This window comes from Zootermopsis nevadensis, unplaced genomic scaffold (genome assembly GCF_977971745.1).
Source record: "Zootermopsis nevadensis isolate Lab colony 2312 unplaced genomic scaffold, Znev_1.0 Znev_ptg000017l, whole genome shotgun sequence".
Lineage (NCBI taxonomy): Eukaryota > Metazoa > Arthropoda > Insecta > Blattodea > Termopsidae > Zootermopsis > Zootermopsis nevadensis.
Window position 1 is genome coordinate 17482036 of NW_028259149.1, and position 27409 is coordinate 17509444.

The 27409-nt window shown below is 37.9% G+C and overlaps 1 protein-coding gene across 5 annotated transcripts in view; it reads left to right on the forward strand.

The window, feature by feature from the left end:
* Nucleotides 1-27409, forward strand: part of Gprk2 (G protein-coupled receptor kinase 2) — a 120392-nt gene that overhangs the window by 76824 nt on the left and 16159 nt on the right. For 3 of the 5 annotated variants that reach the window (XM_087350647.1, XM_087350645.1, XM_087350646.1), the window contains exons 2-11: nucleotides 6429-6596; nucleotides 13261-13356; nucleotides 14358-14473; nucleotides 16361-16438; nucleotides 17874-18064; nucleotides 20747-20951; nucleotides 21789-21935; nucleotides 25772-25946; nucleotides 26248-26363; nucleotides 26869-26961. In XM_087350647.1, coding sequence (XP_087206773.1) covers nucleotides 6545-6596; nucleotides 13261-13356; nucleotides 14358-14473; nucleotides 16361-16438; nucleotides 17874-18064; nucleotides 20747-20951; nucleotides 21789-21935; nucleotides 25772-25946; nucleotides 26248-26363; nucleotides 26869-26961 — 1269 coding nt within the window. In that variant the 5' untranslated portion in view covers nucleotides 6429-6544. Of the gene's footprint in view, nucleotides 1-6209; nucleotides 6336-6428; nucleotides 6597-13260; nucleotides 13357-14357; nucleotides 14474-16360; nucleotides 16439-17873; nucleotides 18065-20746; nucleotides 20952-21788; nucleotides 21936-25771; nucleotides 25947-26247; nucleotides 26364-26868; nucleotides 26962-27409 lie in introns of those variants that run through there. The other 2 variants (XM_087350644.1, XM_087350648.1) reach the window with 1 other exon arrangement.

A 27409-nucleotide genomic window follows, 5' to 3' on the forward strand; every position in this document is an offset into this window, starting at 1 on the left:
TACCTCCCATAGATCCCGCCTGAGATTATCCTCCATCTACGTCTAGGTCTCCCCAGAGGTCTCTTCCCCTCAGGATTCTCAAATAGTGGACCCAACCAACCAGATGGCTTGGCGAACACAAAGGTTCATCACCGAATTAACCAAAGCCCTCCACCGGACCCTGTCCTGGGCCAACAAAATCCAGTCTCCTTCAACTCCTATCTCCCATAGATCCAGATTTAATTCAGAAACAATGAATCGTTCAGACATTTTCTAGGTCTTCTTGGACAGGGGTTTTTGACCCATCGTAAAGCCGCGTTCAGCCATGAGCTCGGCGAGTGCGCATAATAATTCGCGACTTTCGTCCTCACGTCTGGACAAATGCAACACCGAACGATTCCCCAGAGCTTAACAAATTCTCGTAAGTCACAGTAGGCCTAGTTCATGTTATTAACATAGAGCGTACAAATACATAATGTAGCAAATACGTAATTCAGAAATTAATTAATTATCGCCTTGGAGGCAGTCATGACAATCTTCTCGCGTTTTTCGACGCTGCATACTTTCTTCGTCTAAAATAGCGTGGCCTGATCACTGCGGCATTCGCATTACTATTGTGCTCAGTTCCACGTCATCTCAATCATTAAAGGACAACCAACGAACTGGATGACGGGGGTTCGATTTAGGGAAGATACACGAATTTTTCTGAAGTCGGAAGATTTCTGACGATAATGCATTATAATATGTAAAAGCGGTATTTTTTTTGGAATTTGTCCATCGTCTGTATTTCAATAAAAATTACAACAAGATGATAAAGTTGCGTCATATTGTGATAAATATATATTTGTTTAAATCTTGTCAGTCTAATCACAATAAAATTCCTATTAAATATTAAAATATTACTATAATTAACATTTAAATATTTAAAATATATTAAAATGATGTTCTCTATCGAAATGTTCGATTTCTGGTATGTTTCAAAATTAAATATATCAATATATTATTTTATTTTCTATTTCTAATTTATTAATATTCATTTAGTATTTATATTATTTACTTTACAGGATGATACAAAAACAACAACAAAACGTTCACCCACACAAAATCATGTTAAGCACGACGTACATATTCAGAACAACTTCGAATACGATATTAAAAAATACAATAAAATCTGGAAGGAAACATTATTTGAAATCTGATAAACATCTGACTAAAAGTTGCATTTAAGAAATTATATATTTAAGTTTATATAATTTTATACACCTGAAGATGGTTCTTTTAGAACTGAAACATGTCGTGTAAAAAAGTGATGTTCTAATGTAAATCGAACATTTCGATAGAGAACATCATTTAATATATTTTAAATATTTAAATGTTAATTATAGTAATATTTTAATATTTAATAGGAATTTTATTGTGATTAGACTGACAAGATTTAAACAAATAAAAATTACAACGTTTCGGAAGCAGTATCTTCTTCAGTCTTCAGGTAAAAGGGGCAGACACATGGTTGAAGTACCCTCAGACCTGGATAGTTTCAACGTAGCAGTGCCCGGAGCGAGCAACAGCGGTCAATGACAATCATCTGCATGAATTATCTCCCTCAGATGATTGCCGTTGTTCGACGGAAGAAGATCCAGCTTCTGAAAAGTTGTAGACAAAGTCAAAAAATTACACTTTACGGATTTTTCTCTTTGCTACCACGCATAAATCATATCCAGGACTCACCCAGCCTCCTTTACAGTGGATACCGGGAACTTTTTCCCACTCGTAATGTGGGTATTTGTCCACCTCTTGTATATGTTTGTATATTTTGTGTGTGATAGGCTGAGCCCCCAACAAATGAATCCTGCCACGTCTCGAGAAGTTTTGCTGTCTCTAAATTAATTCTGAAATGGAACAGGCGAGAGTGCGAAACCTTGAGACAGGAACAGAAACGCAATATTCTTATTGCGGCGTGTTAAATTATAATAAGAGGCTTACTGTCAGAGTCTTTGACAGTATCTGAACTATAGTTGTTAACTACAGGGGTTAGAAGGTTGTTGGTTTATTGACTATAGGCTATGTACGGAGATACTCCGGTTCTTCAGGTTTGAAGATGCACGGCGTAGTCTTGTAGACACTAACCGATATATTAGACGTTCCCAGAAATCAGTCATCTTCATATGTCGTTTTGTTCAGTAGGGGCAGGTGATTTTTCCTCTAGCCTCTGCGTCCAGACCGGCTCTGGGGCCCACCCAGCCTCCTCTACAATGGGTACCGGGGTCCTTTCCCGGGGGTAAAGCCGGCCGGGGCGTGATGCTGACCACTCACCCCCATCTAGTGCCGAGGTCAAGGAAGAGAGGGGATATACCTCCACTCCCCCCAAACGCCTACATGGCGTATAGTGGGACAAACTTTACTTTTACGATTTTCAATTACTTCTGTAAATTCTTGACGTCAGAAAGAAACAAGTCTCTGTAACACCATGGAGCAAAGTCCTTGAGAAGCTAATAATCACCGCCTTTTATGGAAATCAATGATCTATTTACGTGTTTATAAGAATCGGCCCAGTGGTACTTATTCTGAGGCAAATGAATCTAGTTTATAGCCTCACACCCAATCAGATCATAATTTTAATAGCATTCTCCCATCTAAGCTCAAGTCTTCCAACTAGTCTCTTTCATACAAGTTTCTTATCCACATTTTTTTATGCATTCTACATACCCCTCCCATATCATCAATCAACACTCATGGCTTTAAATATAACGGTTACACTGTTAAATAAATTTTTCCTATGCCTAATCAATGTATTAAGAAGGCGTGTTGTGGAGATAAAGAGCCAAGCGTACTTAGCGTAGCAATTCAGCTCCTACGAAAGAACATCCGGGTACAGGTACTCGTTTGTCAGGAGACAGAATTGTCTCAAAAGTAAGTGTGCATTTAATGCAAACAGAAATCATTGTGCTCCTCCCATAGTCGAGCACTTTACTAACCTCTCGGTGTACCTTTCACTAGTGGATACGTTTATTTAAGTTTTCAAAAGAATTGTTAAAAACGTAGAGTCATGTGGATGGAGGCATGACGAGAGGTTCATAATTTATACTCATATATTTATTATGGAGATCAAAAGAAGGAGGATGAGATAGGAACATCTGAAGGGAATAGGTCGCTTGGGAAAGCTGACCGTGGGTGAGAAGGTATTATTAAAATGAATCTTTCGGAAATAGGGCGTGGAGATATGAGTTGGACTTACCTAGCTTAAGACAGAAACCAGTAGCCGATCTTACGAACACGACTCTGAACCTTTCGGTTCTATGAAAGACAGGAAAGTTATTGACTGGCTAAGCGACTATTACTTCCTGAAGAAGGACTCAGCTTCACGAGACCTCAGTACGAGAGTTTGGACATCCTTGAATAACAGCGCACATGAAATAATTTGACATTAGGAAATACAGATGGGCGTTCAGCAGTAGAAATGGAGTTTTCCATATTGATGAACACAAACATCTATCCTGATGACTTTAACAGTCGGTAGAGCCTGCATGTGTGTGGCACAGAGTTTTTGAAGGACATCGCAGTAACAGACGAACCACAATGTACGTCAGAGTAATGTTTCGTGAAATTTATAGACATCGAAACCATGAAATGACTTTATGGCAGGAAGTGCTTGAAATCTTCGGCTCGATCCACGAAACTCTCTTACAAAAACTACAGATCAGTCGGTAAAGTGACTGCTTGTTTCGAGTCAAAGGAGGGGTTTGTCAGTGCTTCTGAGGATCACACAATTTCCTTTTCAAAGTGTACCCGAGGTTACAGCGGCCGTCGCGCGGATCACTGATTATGAAACATGGGCCATATGCCAGTGTTACTATACCTAACTCTCGATGTGCATACGTGACAGTCTTCACATTTTAAACAGGCTTTAGCCTTACCATCTCATTTAACAAACAGGCCCTGAAATTTATCTCGGCTACTATAACTACGGAACAGGTTTTGAACGCTTAAATTACTAGGGACCACACAAATTACACTTATTAGTGTCGTGTGGCTGTAATAACACTTATATGGAAAGAACCTTGTGTGGTCTATTCTCTAAATTTCGTCCCTTGTAGATCTTTGGTGACGATGTTATTGTTCTGGGTTTTGATGACATGTAAACTCGTAGGTAGGTACCAAGGTTTCAGAACCCTGGAGATGGAGACAGTATGTTTCTTTAAAAAACATGGTATATATTTACGGAACACTAAAGAACTTCGCCATTCTCACAGCCATGAAAACCTCAAGCCTCACTTTTAGAGGATGTTTCTGAAGTGCGCGACATCATTTTAGGGCCCTATTTCGCGTACAGAAACAAATACGTTCGTAAACATGTGTTTTTGGAGTCTTCATTTTTTGAAATATGCCCTGCAAGATTACCTTACTTAACCCACTGGATTTTTGTTTCAAAAATAGCAATCTGTAACGTTGGGATCGGCCAAGTATTCGGTGTGCAAATTCCATTATACCTTGCAGTTTTAGAATATTCTGCTTTGTGTTTATTGACATTGCTATTCAGTAGTGACGTCACCACCTGGGATCATATCGCTCGTTGAGGTTGCCCAGTGGCGGACTTTACTTTTCCGAAACACAATTTTGAGATTGGAATATACCTACAAAGCCGACAGATCGTTCACAAACTGACGGCAGTGTTTTCATCTGTGGCGCCATGTAGATTCGTAGGTAGTTACCAATATTTCGGAGAAACACCGTCTCCATTTTCAGATAGCATCTTTCTCTGAAACGCTGGTAACTACATAGAGTATACACGGAATTGCATTCCTGAATAATAAAATCTTAATCTTTACCGCCGTGAGAACCTCAAATCTTACGCTCATAGAAATCGCTCTTGGTATTAATCAGATAAATATAGTTAAATATTATTAACTATATCTAAGAAATAAATTATCAAAAGTCATCCGCGAATAGTCAGTAACCTTGCTTTGTAATCAGATGACCTGTGCTTTGAAATTAGTCCCGGGCACCGCCAGCTATCTTGACCGATTGTCTTTGTGATTTTCCTCAAGCTCTCCAATCAGATGCTGTGATATAACGTTAAACAAGTCTAGGCCACTCCCTTTACTGTCCTTTTCAATTCTCCTCTTATAATTAACCTACCATTCAGTGCTGTAATAACCTATACAGCTAAAATCAACGTTAAATAATCAAAGAGTCAATTTAGATTAATAATTTGTACAATTAAATACTTGTAGAATATCGCCCTGGTGATGGAGGCAACACGGCACTGCAACCCAGTAGACAGCCATCTTCTAAAAACTTGAATTTATTATAGTCTCTGTTTACGTCTGTATATCTAACCGCCTTATTAATAACTTTCCTTTACATCGACCTTGGCATTCGGCAACATAAGCTACGTCTATTTCTTCCTGAACGGCGACACACGAAACATTTGAGCTAAATAAAATTAATTAAATTTGTGTATATTCATGAGAGGGTGAATAATTTTTAGAAAAGCAAGTTTTATATAATTTCTTCGTAGAACCTCCTATCACATGACAGTGGTCTCCGTTTAAAAACGAAATTTTGTTGGACTGCTGAATGTAGGAAGTTGGCTGTTTTAGTATTTGCGTATAAAATTGTCGAATAATCTTCTTTTGATAAAAAAAATTATTGCCACAGTCTGTGATTACAGTAGGTCTACAACATAATAGTGTGGAACGAGGACAGACAGACGTCTTTGCTTGCCTCCGATAACGTATCTCAGTAAGGGCAGTGTGTTGAACCCCTGTATCCTACAACAGATGTAATTACATGACGTAACACATGAGAACTCAACACTGGCCATGTGGATTAAGGGAGGACAGTTCTCGACAGCACGAAGGCTGTGATTCAGTTGGAAGCCTGGATGTTCGATTATGCTGTTCTGTTTTGGATACGAACATTAATACACTTTTCCTTCACATGGATTAGGACATTAAGGGAAATATTAAGATTATTTGTTTTTCTTCTTATACAGACAAGCAAATATGCTGCATAGTGCTCGTTTTTCGGCAATGAATAATATATATATGAGCATAGTATTTATTCATAATTCAGAAACTGCAAAGATAGCATGTGCAAAAAAAATCGTATTCCGGTACGAATTACAAATTTCATCTTGAAGGAACCAGACATGTGCGGTTTTATTACGTAGTGATCGTAGGAGGCTTTGGCATGTGAATGTCAGCGTTGTTGTCGGCTAATAGTAATCTGTGAACACAAGCAGACGATCTAGCCGGCAGTGCTAGGCCTGCATGTGTGTAGCCTAGCTCTCCCGTTCTGAAACCTGTGACTGGAGACTTCCATTACGCATCTGTTGTTGCGTAGTACATTTTGAGGTAGTTATAGTATTCATGTTTAATGTAGTGAATTTGTCACTGAACGTTGATGATAGGTTACCAAAATTCACATAATAAAAATTGACGTTTCAGGTGAAGGTCTCGGTCGCCATCTTCCCCGCTCCACCACACCCGAACTGAAGTAAACATTTTGATGGGACAGGGTCGATATCGGCCCGGGGATCGGGAAATCAAGCAAACTGGAACTCATGGAATTAGAGAATATTGTTGCAAATACTGTATATCTAAAAGCGAGAGAAGGTAAGCGCAACATTATTTTAACAGGAGAGCTTTCTAGGTCATGGTGTACGTAGATTATTTTCAAATGTGGATGTGAGTTTCGTTTGCTCCGAAGGGCCTTCGGAGCAGGATTATGGCTGAGTACTGTATTAATAATTATCTAGTATTTATAAGGATAGACCAAAGTTTTATAGTTGCACACATTCTGTTCAGTACTCATTTCTTGCAGACACTAATTCCATATCTGTCAAAGATATTCTCATGAAAAGTGCTCTTACTTGAAACGTTAGTTATGAAGTGCAGGACATTCGTATGCTGGAAAAGTGCTGCAGTTTAATCCGTTCAGATATATTTTTAAAACTATATTCTGTGAACGCAAGTTAGCAGCTGTTTGCATTAGATCAACAACGTAAGTGTTTCTTTCTTCACATATTTGAATTTACTCGTGCAGACAACCAAAAAGAAATATAAAAAATTTGTAGGCTGTTGATACATTTGTTTGTGGTGGTTGTGTTCAGGATGTATTGCATGTGTATCTTAGAATGAGGTTCTGGATGGTATCTCAATAAGATGTCATTAACAAACATAACTGTTTATAGGTGAAAGTTGAAAGCACAGAAAATCGGATCAGGAAAAATAACATTTCGTTTAATTCCATTTGTGGGAAATGTACAGTTGAAATTATGTTTTGATGTAGTTACAGTGGTCATCTGCAGATGTTTTTAATTATGCTAGACAGTTTATGTTATACTTTTGCATTTCTTAGAAAAGTCTGAATTTGGTGACAGATTGGGTTAGTTTATCATAATTATTCTTGTTTTATTTTACAATCTATGCGATAAGACTAGTAAACATAATTGAAACAAATTTCATGATATATTTGGCAATAGATGACATGATATATATGTGCACAAAGGAAGCCAAATACATGGTTATTGAACGATGAATGTTTCATGAAGAGATGGAGTTCTACTGAACATAATGGTTTGTGAATACCACTGATGTTTTGCTGTGCTGTTGAAATTTGGTAAATGATATGGAAAGTGTTAAAGACAAAAATAAACACCTGTAGCATGCTGACTCAGTAGTAGCCAGCCAGCCCATTGCTGTAATTGTTGGAGGGACTTGCAGAGTTTGTGTTTGATGACTATTGGTAGGAACATTGTGCTTCGAACTGGTATGATAGATAAATATGTGACAGGTAATCCTGATGGAGAAAGTAACCACAGTATAGCATGTTAGAGGGATGAGTACTTTTTCTTTCCTCTTGATGCAGAGGCAACTTTCTTAATATGTTCCATCATTTTTCTTGTTCCCTCCAGACAAACCCTAAGATTGTACTTTGGAATAATCCAGACGTTTTTTCTTCCACATCAGTTAATCATTAGCATTCATCCGCCCATTCGTTGCTGTGTAATCTGTACAGGTGAGAGAGCATTGTTAAGGAAACTAATAAGCAGTCAGTGAGTGAATTATGTAGCTAAAGAAGATGACCACTGCATAGGAAGATAGATACGGAGCTGTTAAAGTAGGTTGAACGAAAAGAGCTGCCATGAACTTCATAGGGTAATATTACATTTTGCTGTGTAAAGTAGCATCATTTAAAACAATGAAAGTTACAAGGGAACTTAAAAAAAAATTATAGTAGTTATTATTTAGTGTTCTGTCTGACGACAGGTCCATATGAACAGGATCCTTCCATCCTTTTCTCTTCTCGGACTGGGACCTGTTCATATACGTTCTTGGCAGATGATCCAGAAGTGGTTTGCCATTGCCTTCTTCTGTGTGTGAATGGAGTAATTGTTGGGATGCCACGGAGGAAAACTCTGTGTTGCCTAGACCACGGCCTTGCCCAACACAAGTTATAAATTCGAACCCGAGACCCCAGGATTACGAGGCCAGCGTTCTAACCGCAAGACCACCTCATCTTATTTTTATTTAGTGTTCTGTCTGACGACCGGTCCATTGCTCTGCCCAAAAAGAGTTCACCAGTTTTCCCTATTCTCAGCTTCTCGTTTTAATTCCTGAAACTTCATCTTCTTTCCTTGTTTAAGATCGTCAGTTATATCAATATTATTTTCTCATCGTCCGTCTGAAAAACTAAAACTGTAGTTATACGTTAGGTTGTAGAAAGTTACACTGTGAGGATATTCTTTGCTCTGTATTATTAATTTAAGGTGATTAAATAAAGAAATATGAGATGGGCAATGCATCTAAAGCTTGAGAAATAGATGAGAAATGCACACAATTTTGTCCACAAATCAGGGGAAGTAAAATGCATGAAATACATTGCAAGACCAGTGCTTTGTTAGGATGGTGACATACCTTGCAATAAAAGCAGGTAGCCAAGTAAGAAGTTTTAAAGTTAGACACTGCACTGTAGGCAGTTGAACAGAATTTCACAGTTTTTTTTCCTTCTCTCTCTTGTTTTTCATACCTAAAATTTATTTTGAGAAATAGTTTGTAATGATTGCTTGTTTCTGTGAACTATTTAGAATCCTTCTCATGGTAGTTCAAATCTTGCTCTCATTCTCCCCACTCTCGTCTTCTTCCTTCTGTTTTTGCAGTAGCATTGACAATGTCTGTGTATTTTATGTGTTAGAAGCCCACTTTACACACATCACACTGTAGCCATTCTTCAACATTATCATCAATGTTTTCATAACTTCTCATAGAACACACCATGTCAGTAATTTTGGACTTTGTTAGGAAGGCTTGCAAATCATCCAGAAGAAGTGTTCTCCACTATTGAACCCGTGTTACTGGAATCAAAAACCATGCACAAGATATGCCGTATATAGGATCCAGGATCATAATTTTTTTACACAATGCTGTAATGTTGTCGTCATTGGTGAGAGATCTGAAAATGTTATCTTGGTAGTGTTGTTTCATGGATGCACTTACTCAATCTTTACCCATAGTCTTGGGCTGTTCTATCACTGATTTGCCATTCTCATGTATTTCAAGTAACTTGAGTTTGTTTTATTGTCAGTACTATTTTCATATGATTTTTAGCCGTCTTATATATGATCCACAAATGTTAACTATTATTTTTACTTGACACAGAGTACAAAGTAATAGAATTTACTGTAAGCCATCAATATTTTGGAAAATATAGAACACATATGTAGCATACCCTCTCCACCACCATGACCATTGGAATAAACCCCCGCGCTGATGCTGTTCATAAGTCGCCACAGAAAAGTGTTATTCAACCACATCTTTCATAGACACTCCCAAAACCAACCGTCTCCCCCCTCAAAGAATGTGTTGAATGATGTCCAAAACCTGGTTAACATGTATCTACATATTCAGGAATAAGTTGCGTACTGTCAGGGAAGAGTTAAACTTCAAGAAAGTAGTAAGTTATACTAAATATATGGATATCAGGAATGTAGGGGATTTCCTGTATAAAATAAGATGCAAATGGCAGAGTAAGATTATGAATTTAGGATTGGAATTGGTATGGAAGGTACAGTAGTAATAAGGTGTAGGTGGTGTTGGAGAAGAATAGAGAAGATCAGGTGGACGGATCGAGTGACCAACGAAGAAGTATTGAGGAGAGCCAACGAGCAAAGAAACATTCTGCAGGCGATTACACGAAGGAAAGCTAACTGGCTGGGACATATTATGAGAAGGAATGGGTTACTGAGTGATATCATCGAAGGCCAGGTTGAAGGAAAGCGAGGACTAGGAAGAAGACTGATACAGCTAACCGACGACCTTAAACAAGGAAAGAAGATGACGTTCCAGGAATTAAAGCGAGAAGCCGAGAATAGGGACAACTGGAGAGCTCTTTTTGGGCAGAGCAATGGACCTGTCGTAAGACAGAACACTTAATAATAATAATAAAAATAAGTAATGTTAATGGAGGACTGTGGCTGCAAAAATCCGGTGTTAGGCGGCTACAGGTCACTGTATGGAGAACTCAACCAAATAAATATCCAGAATATCCTGTCTACATTTGTAAAAAAGAAGTCATGCATTGATTATCCACACACCATACAATCTGCACACAGATAATTAGGAATTTACTGCATAAAATATTGTCTTTTACCGTGAGGGAAGGACATAAATTAGAAGAATTTGAAACTATGGTAACGAGGAAAATATTTGGATTTGAGAGATTATTTTAGTTAGTTAATTGAAGGTGGTATCATTGTTTTATTACATACTATAGAATACAAAATCTAACAATATCTTACATTTGTTGAATAGTTCTGTTCCTTCGTTTGGAAGTGAGACTAGTTATTAAATGTTATCATTTGAAAATAAGGCTAGCTATCATAAGTTACTTAATCTGTGTTTTTCATTAAATAAGATTAATATTGGTTATCTTACCTACCTTATCTTCTTGAAGTTTAATTCATCGCTTACAGTACCCATCATCTTCAAAATCATGGATTAAGCTCTTGGTCTATTCTATTACAGGAATCTTTGTTGAATGTCCCTTGATTCTTCTGCCTCTTTGTAGCAGTGTTCCATAACATTTTTTCACACATGGCACACCCTAATTTACCAAAAAAAAAAAAACATGACAGCACACCACAAAATGTCGCCTCATGAAAAGAGGGTACAAACCTAAACATGACCATACTTATATATCTGCATTTTTAGTCCAAAAAAGTACAAGCATATGAAAACAAGTCATACACATGTTAAATAAACCAATGGTGTGTGCGTTATGAATTCTAATTATGTAAGACTTGAGGTTCTCGCAGCGGTGAGTATGAAGATATCCGTCTTCTGGGTTATTGCGCTGTGTAGTCTGGTCGATGTTAACCAACGTTTCAGAGGTCATACTGCCTCCATCATCAGGGCGATGAAGATTTCTGTCTTCTGGGTTGTTGCGCTGTGTAGTCTGGTCGATGTTAACCAACGTTTCAGAGGTCATACTGCCTCCATCATCAGGGCGATGAAGATTTCTGTCTTCTGGGTTGTTGCTCTGTGTAGTCTGGTTGATGTTAACCAACGTTTCAGAGGTCATACTGCCTCCGTCATCAGGGCGATGAAGATTTCTGTCTTCTGGGTTGTTGCGCTGTGTAGTCTGGTCGATGTTAACCAACGTTTCAGAGGTCATACTGCCTCCGTCATCAGAGTATGAAGATTTCTGTCTTCTGGGTTGTTGCGCTGTATAGTCTGGTCGATGTTAACCAACGTTTCAGAGGTCATACTGCCTCCATCATCAGGGCGATGAGTATGAAGATTTCTGTCTTCTGGGTTGTTGCGCTGTGTAGTCTGGTCGATGTTAACCAACGTTTCAGAGGTCATACTGCCTCCATCATCAGAGTATGAAGATTTCTGTCTTCTGGGTTGTTGCGCTGTGTAGTCTGGTCAATGTTAACCAGCGTTTCAGAGGTCATACTGCCTCCGTCATCAGGGCGATGAGTATGAACATTTCTGTCTTCTGGGTTGTTGCGCTGTGTAGTCTGGTCGATGTTAACCAACGTTTCAGAGGTCATACTGCCTCCATCATCAGGGCGATGAGTATGAAGATTTCTGTCTTCTGGGTTGTTGCGCTGTGTAGTCTGGTCGATGTTAACCAACGTTTCAGAGGTCATACTGCCTCCGTCATCAGAGTATGAAGATTTCTGTCTTCTGGGTTGTTGCGCTGTGTAGTCTGGTCGATGTTAACCAGCGTTTCAGAGGTCATACTGCCTCCGTCATCAGGGCGATGAGTATGAACATTTCTGTCTTCTGGGTTGTTGCGCTGTGTAGTCTGGTCGATGTTTACCAACGTTTCAGAGGTCATACTGCCTCCGTCATCAGGGCGCAACAACCCAGAAGACGGATATCTTCAATTCTAATTATGATTGATAACGGTTACAGGTGAATAAGCAATGTAATATAGAAATTCATGGCACTCTTAAAACTTCTTTATAGAGAAAGAGAGTATTTGGGATTCAGTTTTCAGGCATTCTTTCGTAATGTCCTATACACTTACTGTGATGATTTGATATTGTTGTGTTTATACCTGATTTTTCAGTTCCCTGAAGTTTTCCATACGTTAATGATCTGTAACTCTGTATACTGTGACTGCTCTGAGTACATATATTTTTTGCCATCTCCAGTGTTCTTCTTTGTTCCTCTGTTAACATCTTAACATTTGGATTTATATGAAGTCTTTGAAGCCAAATCTCACATAAATAACATTAAAAATTCAGTCTGTATCTTGAAGAAAACAAAAGATTTCTCCAACACAAAGATAAATTAGTTTATGCTGTCGGAAATATCACTGTTTTCTCTGAGAATCACTTGAAACCCATAATTACATTCTGTGAGTAAAACCCAGAGTTATGATGAAAAGCAGGTGTCACACAGAGTTTACCAGAGGGCTTTAAAGTGTTAAAGCATTCCTCCATCTATATATCGCTTACGTAATGTTGGGAAGTGTTAAAAATTGTTGGATGAATCTCCAGGCACATAAAAGTATGGTATAATTTTATGAAAATATGGAAATTTTATGCAAAAAAGGGATGTAATTAATAAAATTGTCACAGGCCGTCAGCCGTGTCAGATGATAAAAACTTGCTGACATTTTGAGGACTGTCCCTGTCCTCATCCTCAGAGCTTCACATTTAAAAAGAATGGCTGATTAAACACATGAAATGTCATGATGTTACAACATGTTCGTCAGGTTTTGGAAGTAGGAGCCATATGTAAGGATATATGCTTTTTGTTTTAGGTGGTGCAGATAGTAACAAAGGAAAAAGTAAGAAATGGAGGAAAATTTTGCAGTTCCCGCACATATCACAATGTATAGACTTGAGGAATAAAATAGGTAAGTTAGATTTAAAGTTATTACAACAATATACCTATTGTGAGTGGTCTTGATCAGCCATAGGCATGCATTTGGCAAAACAAATGTCATATTTAAGGATACTCATATATTTATGCTGAAATATGGCACAGTACTTTGTTGTAGATAATTAACAGGCATTCCAGTTTAAAGTTCTTTGTGCTCAGGTTATACAAAGATACTAAGTTCCAATTGAAATATTAGTGACTTAACAAAATTAAAGAATTAAAAATATATTAAAAATTTATTGCCGTCAATCACAAATATAATATTGTTAAAAGATTAAAACATCAATTAACGTTCCCCTTCGAGTACTCGATTACATAGGAACTGCACGACTAGTTTCGGCTACAATTTAGCCATCAACGGGTGTTATGTAGTTAAAACTTATTACTGAAATATTGATTTTTATTGTTTTTTATAATTTATATTCTTCATTTTCTGATGATGTTCTTCTTGTTCTTTATATATTTCTTCGTTGCGTTGTATTATCACATGTCACTGTTATTAGGTTTGTATTTTGTAGTGCCGTCAATATTTTATGTAGGACTGTGAAGTAAATTTTAATTTTATCAATGACAATTGATAAATTTTTAATAAATAAATAAATTTTTAATATATTTTTAATACTTATAATCACAATATGACGCATTTACAATATCTTAAAATTAAAGAAATAAAATAGAGAAGAACCATGTTTAAAAGTTAGTGTCTTATGAAATATAAATCTCCAAAATGTATGTGCACTCTTTTTTAATGTCCTTGTTCTCTGAATCAGTAGCCATGTGTACAAAACAGTGTTGCCAAGCAGTCAGTATATTTACACGGTGGTGCAGCACAAATAGCTGTTTTATTGGAATAGGTTAAAGTACGGCCAATGGGGAATAAATGCTGTTAAAGTTTTCCAAGTCCTTCAATTTATACGTTGTTTCTTAATTTTATATCAAGTTGTTAATGAATTAAATAACTGCTTCTTTTACCAGATGTAAAGTATTCATATGTTGTGGATCAACAGCCAATCGGCCGGTTGCTGTTCCGACAGTTCTGTGAGGATGCAAAACCAGAATACCATCGTTACAACATCTTTCTCGATTCCATCGTGAGTTTGTGAATATGAGTACCATTTTATTTGAATATAAGGTCCAGATTATGAGACATGGCAACAGGTATATAAAGTGCTGAGAAGCAGATAAATGGTAACATACTGACGACTGCCTTCACATTACTGTGTCCTATTGAAGCTACAGCTTTGGACCCGCTGTTACATTATTGCTTACTGACAAGCATAAGATTGATATAATTGTTTAAGTTAAATATCACAGTCAAATATTCAGCACTCCGCTTCATGTCTAGTAAGTCCAGGGTTAAAGTCTCAGCCCAGAGATCAGTTATTGTAGCTGGTGATTATCATGATTTTCTTCAGTATATTTGGGCAAATGCCAAGATAATATCTTAAATTAGGCCGTGATATCTTCCTTCTGTCCTGTCTTATCTTCAGCTCCATTATACCATTAATGCTCTGATGGGCCTCCCAGTGCACTCGGCAACAAATGCAATTATGTGCTGATAATGACAGTAACCATAATTGTTTGTTGGGCTTCTCAATGCTATATTGGGTGTGTTGTAACATTCATTAGTCTCATAATGCGCATTGATATCAATGTCACTATCCTTTGTAATTAAAATGTTCCCATGTTAAACCCCTACTCTTGTGTTACACAATCCGACACCATGCGATCGCAACTTTTGGCCTTCCCTGTACAGTTCAAATCTTATAAATGTAACCCTTAGTTTTTCTTTTATCTGCTGGGCGTATAACACAGTGTATAAGTCACAGAACGTATTGGCATATATTTCCTTCCTTTTTCTCAAAATATTTTGGAAAAATAGAAACATGGGGTTGGGGATATGTGTAGAAGGCGAAGGTAAAGTTGTCCGTATGTTTAAGCATCACATCATGGAGACATATAGAGGAATGGAGCTATAGCTCATCACATTCTTAACACTGGCACTAGATGGAGATGAGTGGTCAGCTTCATGCTCCAGCCACATTGCCTTCAGGGAAATATCCCTTGGGTGGGACTGAGAGGCAGACTGGACATGACAGTGAAGAGAAAAATCCCTGCCACTGCATGGAATTGAATCCTGGTCGTCCAGGTTGTAGCCAGCCACTTAACTGACTGAACTATCCCAGCTCATGATTGAAGGTTGGATTGTATAAAAAGAAAAGAAAAGATAATTTCTTATATGGCTAAGCTTCAGAGAATGTTTCTTTCATACTGCATTATATTTGTTACGTATCTTATGTCACTGTCACATGCTTCATTCAGTTCTGGTTATTGACATTGCTTGCTAGAAACCATCCTAGACATTTAGTTTGCAGTACAGATCTTCCTAGAATTAGGTATTCAGTTTGTGATGAAGTCATCCTAGACATCCACTTTGTTTTATAAAAGTAATCATAGATTTGAATTTTGCAATATAACACATACTTTGCTGTAGAAATGATTGTAAAAATTGTTCTAGACATACAATTTCCTATGGAAGTAATTTGAGACACATAGTTTGATATGGATTATTCTAGTAACACAGTTTCACATTAAGAAATGATTAGAAGTAATGGTACATTTAAAATATGTTCAAAGGGAAAATCAAATATGTTTTCAAAATAAAGAACAGGTGAAGTTATATAAATTAGTGTATTGAAATGTGTACTTTTTAGAGCAAATGTTGTGGTTGACTTTCACTGTGAAGATTTCTGTCTTCTAGGTTGTTGTGCTGTGTAGTCTGGTCGATGTTAACCAATGTTTCAGAGGTCATACTGCCTCCGTCATCAGGCCTCTGAAACGTTGGTTAACATCGACCAGACTACACAGCGCAACAACCCAGAAGACGGAAATCTTCATACTCACCGCTGTGAAAACCTCAAATCTTACGACTTTCATTGTATTTTACATCTCATTAATTTATTGCTAATGATCCACAGGAGAGGTATGAGATTGAGTCGGATGAGAATCGTTTGGAGGTAGCTCAAACTATTTACCGTACATATTTAGACAGACAGGTGAGTCTTCATATTTTTAAGGGAAGGTTGCAGAGACAAGTATCTCATGTTTTTCAGTTCCAGTTGGGTTGCAAGGCTTTGTTTGTTTTGTTTGTTAATTAGTTGGAACAAAACTGAAACAGAGAACAAGCTGTTCATGTTTTCATTCTGTATGTGGTCCATACTGTTGGCAGCTCCATCAACTCCACATTTCTTTTATCATTAACATTTGGATAGATGTTTTAATAAGGCCTTGAAGTCTAATTTTTTTTTTAATTTTGTATTAAATTATGTTATACTAACTCATTTTACAAAAGATATGTATTTCTTGGAAGTAATTTGTTAAGAAAATTTCAGCAAACAACTGAATTTTTAATTAATTTAATTATAGTAATTAGAGTTACAATAATGAAAATCTATCTGGCTGTTGTAGAGTTGTGTACAGATGGATGAATGAAGCAATTTTAGTAGGTGCTCCACAGTGCTTCAACATTCAGTATCAGATTTTTCATGAAATCTGATACTGGAGCACACCTAAAAAGGAAAGTTAATTTTTCATCCACCTATATGTATTTATTTATTTACTGTAACTTTTTTTTATATGGAAAATACTAATTAAAGCAAAAGGTATAACACTTATAAATGAAAGATGAGGAAACTAGGTTGTGCTATTTGATGTGAGCGGTTATTGGTGATTATCTTGCTGGTAGAAGTTGAGTTTTGAAGTTCGATTTAGCTTGTTTTCATTGTAGCCAAGTTTTGTATGCGTATTAAACAATTTAAATGATTTGTTTAAAGCATGTTTGGCACCTGTCTAGCTGTCATGTGGGATTTCACCACATAGATGGGGTGTCTAACTGGGAATTTCCTCATGGACCTCCCCCCTCTCACCACCACGTGGTTTTAGGGTCACCGCTCATGGAAAGTGCTCATCAGTGTTGTGAACTTGTAACCAAAATTGGAGTGTGTCCAAGTGTCAGATATCAGTAATATCCGATACCAAATGTTGCAGCCACGTAGTTAGCACTTTTGATTCGGGTTCAAATCCCAGTCCAGAGACCACTATCCTAATTAAGGTTTTTTGTGGTTTTACTGTGTCCTAGGTATGTGCCTGGATAGTACCTTCAGTAGGACATGACATCTTCCTTCCATATCCTTTCTATTTTTTTATGTATTATAATCATTCTTGTTATTTGGTAACATATAATCTGAGCTGACTGACAGCATTATTAAATAAACCATGAATTAATATGTAAAACTCCACTCTGTTGTTACTTTTGTGGGTGGCCAGATAGACATGGTTCAACCAATAGGCCAGTTTCTTGCATCTGAGTTGTGAACATGCGAGAAAGGGGATTTAGTTTTTAAAATTGTTAATCAGACTTTTGTAAAGCAAGAAATTTTTGTTGTATATTTCTAATTCAATCAGGTCATGAAAAAATTATTATGATTTCAGGCAAATGAGGCAGTTGACGTTTTAAATGCAGAGGTAATTGAACATTCTAAAGAGAAACTTGCTACCGGCAACAAAGAACTGTTTGTAGAATGTATGGCAGCAGTCAAGACATTTCTAGCCGGAGAACCGTTTCATCTATTCGAAAATTCCATGTATTTTCATCGTTACTTGCAGTGGAAGTGGCTTGAAAGGTGAGCTGTTAGTTACTGTTCATGTTCACATGTAGTTATTTTTTATACAAAGTGATGTCTGTTCCAGCACATTTATTTGTAAGCCATGGAGTAACTGTACTGTAAATTGTGTTACGGCAACTGCAGGTCTGCACCTGCATCAAGCTTACATTCTTAAATGAAACATTTGTGTGCCAAAGTGTTGATATATTCTTACTCTGTGCAGTCTACCCCTTCCAAAAAAAATTTTTTTTAACACTTTGCTGTCTCTGTCGGACTGAGTCCGGCATTTAAATATCTGAGTTCCGGCCTGATGTCGGACTGAGTCCGCCACGTATTTTACGAATTTTTTACGTGATCTGGAGTCAAACTGAGGCTGGCAAACAGTGTCATATCAATCAAGCATTCTTCTTTGTACTAGTTCTATCCTAGTTTTCCTGGTAAGACTTTGTGTACCTTATAGTAGTGAAAGGAGGCAAGAGAGAAAATTTGTTTTATTCTGACACGTGTCCAAGGAAGCCAGGACTCCACACCAAGTGTTTTGCCATAAATCATATAGTAAAGGACTACCATTCGTGTATGTAACTGTCATATTTACTTAGAATGGAAGTATTTTATATCTGATAAAGTCATAAAACAAATATTCTATCTTCCCGCTAGAAATTATATTTCATTAATTATTTATGGCGCAATCTACCACTGACATGTGCATATTCTTTTGTCTTCTTATCAAGAATTCTTTATGTGTAGTGATTTCATTGTTTACACTTCGTGTTGTGTTTCGCTTTAATGGTGATGAACTTGGTATTGATCTTTCGGACACTGTTAGCGTGAAAGGAAGCACAGCTCTGAAAATATGAAATCCAATGCTAATACATCGTATATCTGCATGCAATAAGAGATGTTTAGACATCGCCAAAGTCATATCTACCGACTTGGACTTGCTTTCTTCTCTCCCAAATGATAGGAAGCAGAAAGGCACCACTTATTACTAGCGACAGTGGTACAGTCCGTGAAAAATATTTTACACGGTCAGTATTCAAACAAGAGGAACTGTGATGCACTCAGAACATATTTTCACTATATTTAGCAAAGTGTCTTCCGTCTTATGCAAGTTAAAAAGGAAATCAAAACAGTTTATAATAGTAGTTGAAAGTATACAGCTTAGAGGCATTTAAATAGACCAGCAGAGAGCCGTATTGGTATTTAAAAGGGACCACAAAGGGTTAATGTACTAGTTGTATAAACCGATACAGTGTTTCCATTCTAGCTTCCTAGTTTATTCTCTTGGCTAACCTACCACATATGAGATGAACGTAAAATTGCTCATGTACTTAATTAAACACATTGCCACTGAGATATATGGTGGTGTAACTTCATGCAGTTGTAGCTTGTCACTAGATGGAAGTCAGTCATCATAACCCCTGGTAAAGTTTTTTGGTATCTATTTGATAGGTTGGGTGAGCCCCAAAACCAGCCTGAGTCTAGTGGCAAAGTGAGAAATCTCACCCTTATCAGGAATTGAATCGTATAGCCTATTTCTTTAATTATGAGGCTTGACCTTTGCTCGGATGTAGAGAAGCCAATCACGTGGGACAACCTTCAGTTGCAGCTTAGCAGTGGTTTTTTTTATTTTATTTGTAGTGATCTGTCTGAGGACAGGTCCATATGAACGGGATCCTTCCATCCTTTTCTCGGACTGGGACCTGTTCATATACGTTCTTGGCAGATGATCCAGAAGTGGTTTGCCATTGCCTTCTTCTGTGTGTGAGAGGAGTAATTGTTGGGATGCCACGGAGAAACCGGGGAAGCCCCCCGGAGGAAAACTCTGTGATGCCTAGACCACGGCCTTGCCCAACACAAGTTATAAATTTGAGCACCACCGGGAATTGAACCCGGGACCCCAGGCTTACAAGGCTAGTGTTCTGACCGCTAGACCACCGTGGCGGTTTAGCAGTGGTACAAGATGTTTATATTGGAGGAGTTCAGTGTTATCATGTTATACTGTTTAACCATTGCAAGTCTAAGCCTGAACCTTCTCACTTGGTTGTAAAATATACTTGGCAGCATTTTTTGCGTTTCACTCTGTAATGTGCGACCGAAATGAAGTTGGCTGAGAAGCACACGGATACAGTTGGCCCACCCTACACTTGCACTGTGTTGCATAGCATTTGTCTGATTGGTTTTCCCAAGCTTCATGAGACAAAGAACACAGCGTAGTCACCCAGCCTTTAGCCAGTTACTATATTGAATGAGATATTCTGCATCAGAACTTGTTGAAATGTGATAAGGAATGAAACTGTGATGTATTTGGTTTGAAGGGAATATTCAAGACTGAAGAAAACTGGCTACAGACTGTAGGATTTCTAAAAGGATTATGCAATTTGAACTAAAAGGGGAAAAAAGTATCGTAGGAAGGCCTGAGAAGAAGTCGGAAGCTAAATAGCTCTGTCGTGAAGTAAGGGAGGAACGTTACATTTTATGAGGATTCAGTTATATACACTTGAGTTTCATTCCTAGTTATGGTCTTTGGATTTTGTGATGAATTATGTACACAAATTCTGGAAACTGCTAGAAATTCAGAACATTTTTAATTTCAGATTTTATCTAGCCCGTCTCATTATGTACCATGTCTGTAGTACAGAAACCTAAGAGTGCACTATTTTCTGCATTTTCATTCACATGTGGCTTTTTTCTTTTCAGCCAACCCGTTACATACAAGACTTTTCGAATGTATCGTGTACTTGGTAAGGGAGGATTTGGAGAGGTGTGTGCATGCCAGGTTCGTGCCACAGGAAAAATGTATGCCTGCAAGAAATTAGAGAAAAAGCGCATAAAGAAAAGAAAAGGCGAGGCAATGGTGCTTATCGAGAAACAAATACTTCAGAAAATTAATTCTAAATTTGTGGTAAGTGTTCAGCCTATCTACTCAGTTTCAAGTTGTTAAATGTAGACTTTGATACACAAAAACCCCTCTGTTGATATAAAATTGGGAAAGAATGCAAGAAAAATTTGAATTTATACAAAATGTGAAACTATATGACATTTTGTCTACCTTTTTGGATTGAAAGGAAATTCTATGGAAAAGAAATTGATGTAGGACTCCAATAATACAACTTTACTAGCCACTTAACATAGTCCATTCACCAATATCCTCACTGTAAGCTTTACAGAAATATTTTATGTGGAAAGTTTATGTTAAATGCCAAGATAATACAGTAATTGTATATTCTTTGAGGATGTAATCTTGGTCAATTGGCCTTATTGATACAGAATAAAACACCAATATTTTGGAGACCGTTTATGTGTTCATTGTCACTAACTGATGCGATGAGTTATACGCGTAGACCTAACAGATCCTGGTCCTCATTGGCTTTCAAAGTGAGGGTAGTATAAGAGTCTAGCAGCCACCCATCCTACAGAGACCCAGTTTGATGTTTGCTTTTTGCCTGGGTGTTTCAGCGAGTGACATCAGGCAGTTTGTATGCATAAATAAGTCCATGGAATAGATTATCGATAAATTTATCAAGACATTTCTCATCTTTTATGGAATGTGAAGTGTATTATTATGTTCACAAAACCATTAGTCTGTATGTATTTCAACTGATTTGTGTCACATATTAAGTCTGTACAAATATATAAAATCATGATTTTTACAATAATCATATATAGCGAGTAAGAGTAGAGCAGTGTGCAGTTTATATTCTCTTACAAATTTGACTGTAACTAATTTGTTGTATGACAGGTGAGCTTGGCTTATGCATATGAAACAAAGGATGCATTGTGTCTTGTACTCACCATTATGAATGGAGGTGACCTGAAGTTTCACATCTATAATATGGGTGGGGATCCTGGATTTGATATCAACCGTTCTCGCTTCTATGCTGCTGAGGTCAGTATCAAAACCACTCTGTTGTATTACAACATGAATCTTATTTAAATAACTTATTGGCTGTTAAAAGTTTAAGGTGACCTTCATTGTCATAAGCTACGTAGAAGAAAAAAGGACTGGAATGTTGGCAGTTCTGTAACACTTATAGCATGGCTGACATAATATTGTAACACTTGAATTATTAGGTTATTAATGAAGTTCTGTCATAATATTACTACAGTGAAACCTCGATGCATCGTTTTCGGCGGGGGTGGGAAATAAAAACGATAGATGCGGGAAAGCATTAAAAATTTTAAAAAAAACAATGTTTCTCTTTCAAAGTTACTTCTTTTTACCAAAAAAAGTCTTTAATGGACAACTGGTTTGTCGAAACTTTACGTTTTAGACCAAACAGAGTACTTTCCACGTTCAAAATGTTTTCCTCGTCACGTTCGCTAATATTATGGGCATAAAAGAACGACTTCACTTTTGCCAATGCAGCGTGCGCTTCGGCAAAACTCGGCACAGCTTCGGGCTCGCATTCGTCGTCTTCCTCACCGCTCCCACCCCTTTCGCGATCGTCACACAACTCATCAATCGTGTCGACTCCGCATGTAGCAAGCTCGCTGTCTACTGCCGCGTAGTCACCAAATTTAACCACGTCTTTCACGGCGCCAAATCTATTCCAGTCTTCGTGAAAGCCATCATGCTCATCCACACTGACGTTAGAGTCTGCTTCTGCGCGAAGTTCACACCCGTAGCCACCTTTGTGAAAACAATTCAGAACAGTTGGTTGGGAGACATGCCGCCAAGCTGCCACTGTGAAATGAATTGCTTGTAGCACGTCAATTTTCATGTTGACATCCTTCCCAGCATCCATTGCACATACAGCTGTTTGCACAAGGCGCTTTCTATACAACTGCTTGAAAGATTTTATGATGCCCAAATCAAGCGGTTGCAAGACGCTCGTGCAATTTGCTGGATACTGCACGACTTTCACATTTCGTAGAAATGTCGTGTCCTTCGGATGAGCGGCACAATTATCAACAAACAGCAAAATCTTTCTGCCTTGTGCGCCCATGGAGGCATCTAGAGAACTTAAAAACGCCGTAAAGATGTCTGTTGTCATCCAAGCCTTTTTGTTGGCGTGATATTTCACCGGAAGTTTTTTCATGTTTTTGAAACAACGCGGTTTTCGTGATTTTCCAACTACAATCGGAACCCGTTTGTCACTACCGTCACTGTTAACACACAGAAGAACAGTAATTCGGTGTTTTGCACGTATTCCCCCGTGGCAAGATTCACCTTTCAATGCCAGAGTCCTATCCGGGAGGGCGTTGTAGAAAAGTCCGGTCTCATCCGCATTATAAATGTCCCGCGGCTCATATCCCTCCAGCAGTGTTGGCAGTCTCTCGAGCCACAGCTCCGTTATTTCCACATCCACAGCAGCACTTTCGCCTTTCCTTTGTACTTGTAATAAAAGCATTTGTGAAGAAATTCACAGTGCACATGCCATTTGGCATCGCTGGAACGAAATATGAGTGCACCCTAATTAAAATCGTAAAATTTCTGACAATGGGCACCGCCATTCACTCCAACTATCACCCCTGCACCGCTGACCCCTCATTCCAAAAGAATCTGTGCTGGTTGGGCGACATAACAGGTTACCGCTACTGTGTATTCCAAAAACATTGTGCGTCTTTCGGTAATAATTTATCTCTAAACCCAGCATTTTAAATTCTCAGAAACGATCATTGCGGGAAAATTGTGGGCCGGGACTAAGATTTTTGAACGATCGATGCGATAAAACGATAGTTCGAGGAACGATAGAAGCGGGAAAATGTAACATTATTTTATATGGGATGTATCCGGGACCGAACAAAACGGACGATGCATCCGGGAAAACGATAGTTCCGGGAACGATGGATAGAGGTTTCACTGTATTTCAGTTTAGCAGAAATGATTCTTGTAGGTCTTGCAGTTCATCGTCATACAACCAGATGCCAGTTTTTCACAGTGTAGTCAGAGAATTTCTGACAGTGAAACTAGTGTAATTTTTTTGTTTGCCCCGTTATACCTGCTGTTTATATATATAGTGTGGTTATTTGTGTGTTTTTCATTAGCGCAGAATAGTGGCAAATGCTCGAGAAGGATTATCAAAAACTTTTTGGGTTAGAGTAGTGGTATCCTTTCAATTTTTGAAATGTTTCTTCCATCAAGATTGTAGTTTATCAGAGTTAAGTTTTGTAATTGAATAATAGCATCCACAATTCTCATAAATATAGTTCAAAATGTCACACATCCAACGATGTTTTCATTTATTTTGTTTATTTATTCAGCAGTCTTTTCTAGGCTTGTGGAAAGTAGTAAACATTAGTTAACATACAGGTTTAGACTAATACCAGTGGCTCTAGTATTGCAAGTGTTCGTTATGTGTCTGACTGACAAGCTTGCAGTTTGACGAGCTGTTTGCTGACCATATTTAGTTATTGTAAAATATGTGGCATTAATCCAAAATCATTCCTCTCACTCACCACTAATCAGTTCTTTCATATGTTTAAACTTTGGTGACATCAGTATAACGAAGACATACAACCAAACTCACCTTTCTCTCTCTACTTTCTCTCCCTCTCCCACTCTCGCCCACGTGCTACCATTGGTCCACTCCCATACCTGCTCCCATTGGCTCGGGGCAGGCTACACCTTTCACTTCCCGACCTATAAATCCAGCTCCTCACACCCTATTGGCATATTCATCGCCCTGATGACGGAGGCAGTATGACCTCTGAAACGTTGGTTAACATCGACCAGACTACACAGCGCAATAACCCAGAAGACGGATATCTTCATGTTCTAGTAAATTTTAAAGGATTCTTACCAACTGAGTAGGTGACCATTTCCTTTTCACCTGAGGACAATAACAGATCCAGTTTCGAAAACATTGCATTCTTCTGAATACCAGACAACAGACAAAGCCGAAGAATTTAGTAAAACGTGTTCTTCTCATGATTTTCACCATGTTAACACCAGCACAGCTTTTGCACAAGTGGGGTAGATTGATAAACTATATTACATTGGGGCTGACTTGCTTCTAATATTATTTTTGTACTGTAGTTTGTGATTGTTGTTTTTCATTTTAAATGTTACGTCCTCTATAATCACATAATTTTTGTTTTCATTTTATGATTTCTGAATGTAGAGATGATTTGTTGTAATCTCTCCTTACTTTTGGTCCTCTCTTTCTGTTCCATGTTTATGAATCCATTCTGTATATTAAAGAAGCACATTTGGAATTTGGCAGTGCAGACTTGTTCACTTTTCAGCTTTTGAATCAATTGGTAGGTACAGTTTAGTTGTAGTAATTGAGATGGTTATAGCCGTATGTGACTGAATGGTGTAGCCGTTTAGTTCATGTCTGTAATTTTTAATTGGTATGGTTTTCATATGTAAAGAGACTGTGCTGCCACTGTCTTGTGTTTGCTATGGTGTTTGTTGAAATGTTGCACAAGTCTGAATAGCCTGGCAGGTAATAAGACACATTTGCTTCTCTTAAGCTACTTGCCATATTTTGTAAGGAAAACCGTTCTTGTGTATCATGTTGTCCACACGTTCGTATATATGTCGTCTCTGATGCATTTAAACCAATTCACGTGTTTTCATGAAATTTAGGTGAACACTATACCATTAAGTTACAAATAACTGGAGTGTCTTTTGTGTTTTGGATATGTAGTTCACCTCTCGTATGTGGTCTGGAATTCTCCATCTGCAATATGCATACTGCGTTTCTTACAAAAGTCGCTTGTTCAGTTAGCTAACCTGTAATGAAATTTCTGTTGATTATTTGTTATTTTATACAGGTGCTTTGTGGATTGGAGCACCTTCACGTGCAAGGCATTGTCTATCGAGACTGCAAACCAGAGAATATCCTTCTAGATGATCATGGCCACGTGCGCATCTCAGACCTCGGATTAGCAGTGGAGATCCCTGAGGGTGAAATGGTGCGAGGCAGGGTTGGAACTGTGGGCTACATGGGTAAATTCTATCATATCCTAACATTCATTGGACAATGCTTTTGTTGCATGTTATGATTTGTTTTTGTGTAGTTTATAGACTTGTGTGAATTGACTAAGAATTAAGCTTTTTCTGTCTGTTGTTTATCTGAAGTTGGTCTCCTGAAGTTTCCTACCAGTCCTTTCTCTTCTTTTATCACCTTTTATTACTAAATTTATTTGAGTATAAGATAGTTTTGTAAGGTCTGTTTTTATAATTTCATTTCGTTTTTAGTGCAGAGGTAAACACTTATAAACTACTGTGTATACATTTTACATTGCAGCTCCAGAAGTGATAGACAATGAGAAGTATACATTCAGTCCTGATTGGTTCAGCTTTGGTTGTTTGATTTATGAGATGATAGAAGGTCAGGCACCTTTTCGTGCAAGAAAAGAAAAGGTAAATGGTCAGTTTGTTGTATAATGTGTTATATATTCTGTCTATTTGTTGTGTGAAAGTTACAGGTTGCCTGTATTCCAGAACCATGCCATGATGGTATTTAGGGACAAGGAGATAAATTTCCACATAACCTCAGATTTGTGCATAGGGGAGAGTTGGTGTACGTGCTGTGGTAAAGAGAATAATCTGCCCCTGCTGGGAATTTTATCCTGGCCTTCAGCCTGATCTGTACTGTAGTTTGTATTTCTTTCTGTTTGTTGTGCGGAATTATATTTTCTTTTTAACTAGTGTACAGTACATTGCATTCTACAGTACCATTAACTATTGTCTGTTGCACTATATTTTCTCTTATAAAAATCTAGTAAAGAATTTTCATGTAGAAAATGCAAGTTCACTTTTGTGATTTCAGAACAGCGTCAGTAATTTTCTTCAGCTTGATTATAAGCCCATTAGATAAGCAGTGCTTCAGTTTTCATCTACTTCTGTTTTCTGATTTCACTTTAAGGTGAAACGAGAAGAAGTTGATAGACGTGTAAAAGATGACCAAGAAAAATATTCACATAAGTTCAGTGAAGAAGCCAAGGCTTTGTGCCAGCAGGTAAGATTGTCATGTGAATACATTGTCATAGTGTACTATACGAGGTCTGTTCAAAAAGTATCGGACCTTAATTTTTCCCACAGAAACAAATGAAGCACGGGAGGTGTCCTCCGGTGAGGTGTTCTAGGGGACCTTGATGCGCATTCGTGAATTTTTTCCCGCCCGCAGAGAGCGTGTGAGTGAGTGTAGTGAACGCCCGTCGGATTTTCCTTTAACCGCGAAATGATGGAACGACTTGAGCAGCGGTATTGCATCAAATTTTGCTAAAAGCTTGTGATACCCAAGTGGAAACCATTCGGAACATTCAGCAGGCTTGCCATGAACATCACACGAATTAAGGAGTGGTACAACTGCTTCAAAGATGGCCGCACGTCACTGGAGAGTGAACCTCGTTCCGGTAGGCCCTCAACAAGCTGAAATGACGATGTCATTGACCAAGTGCGGACTT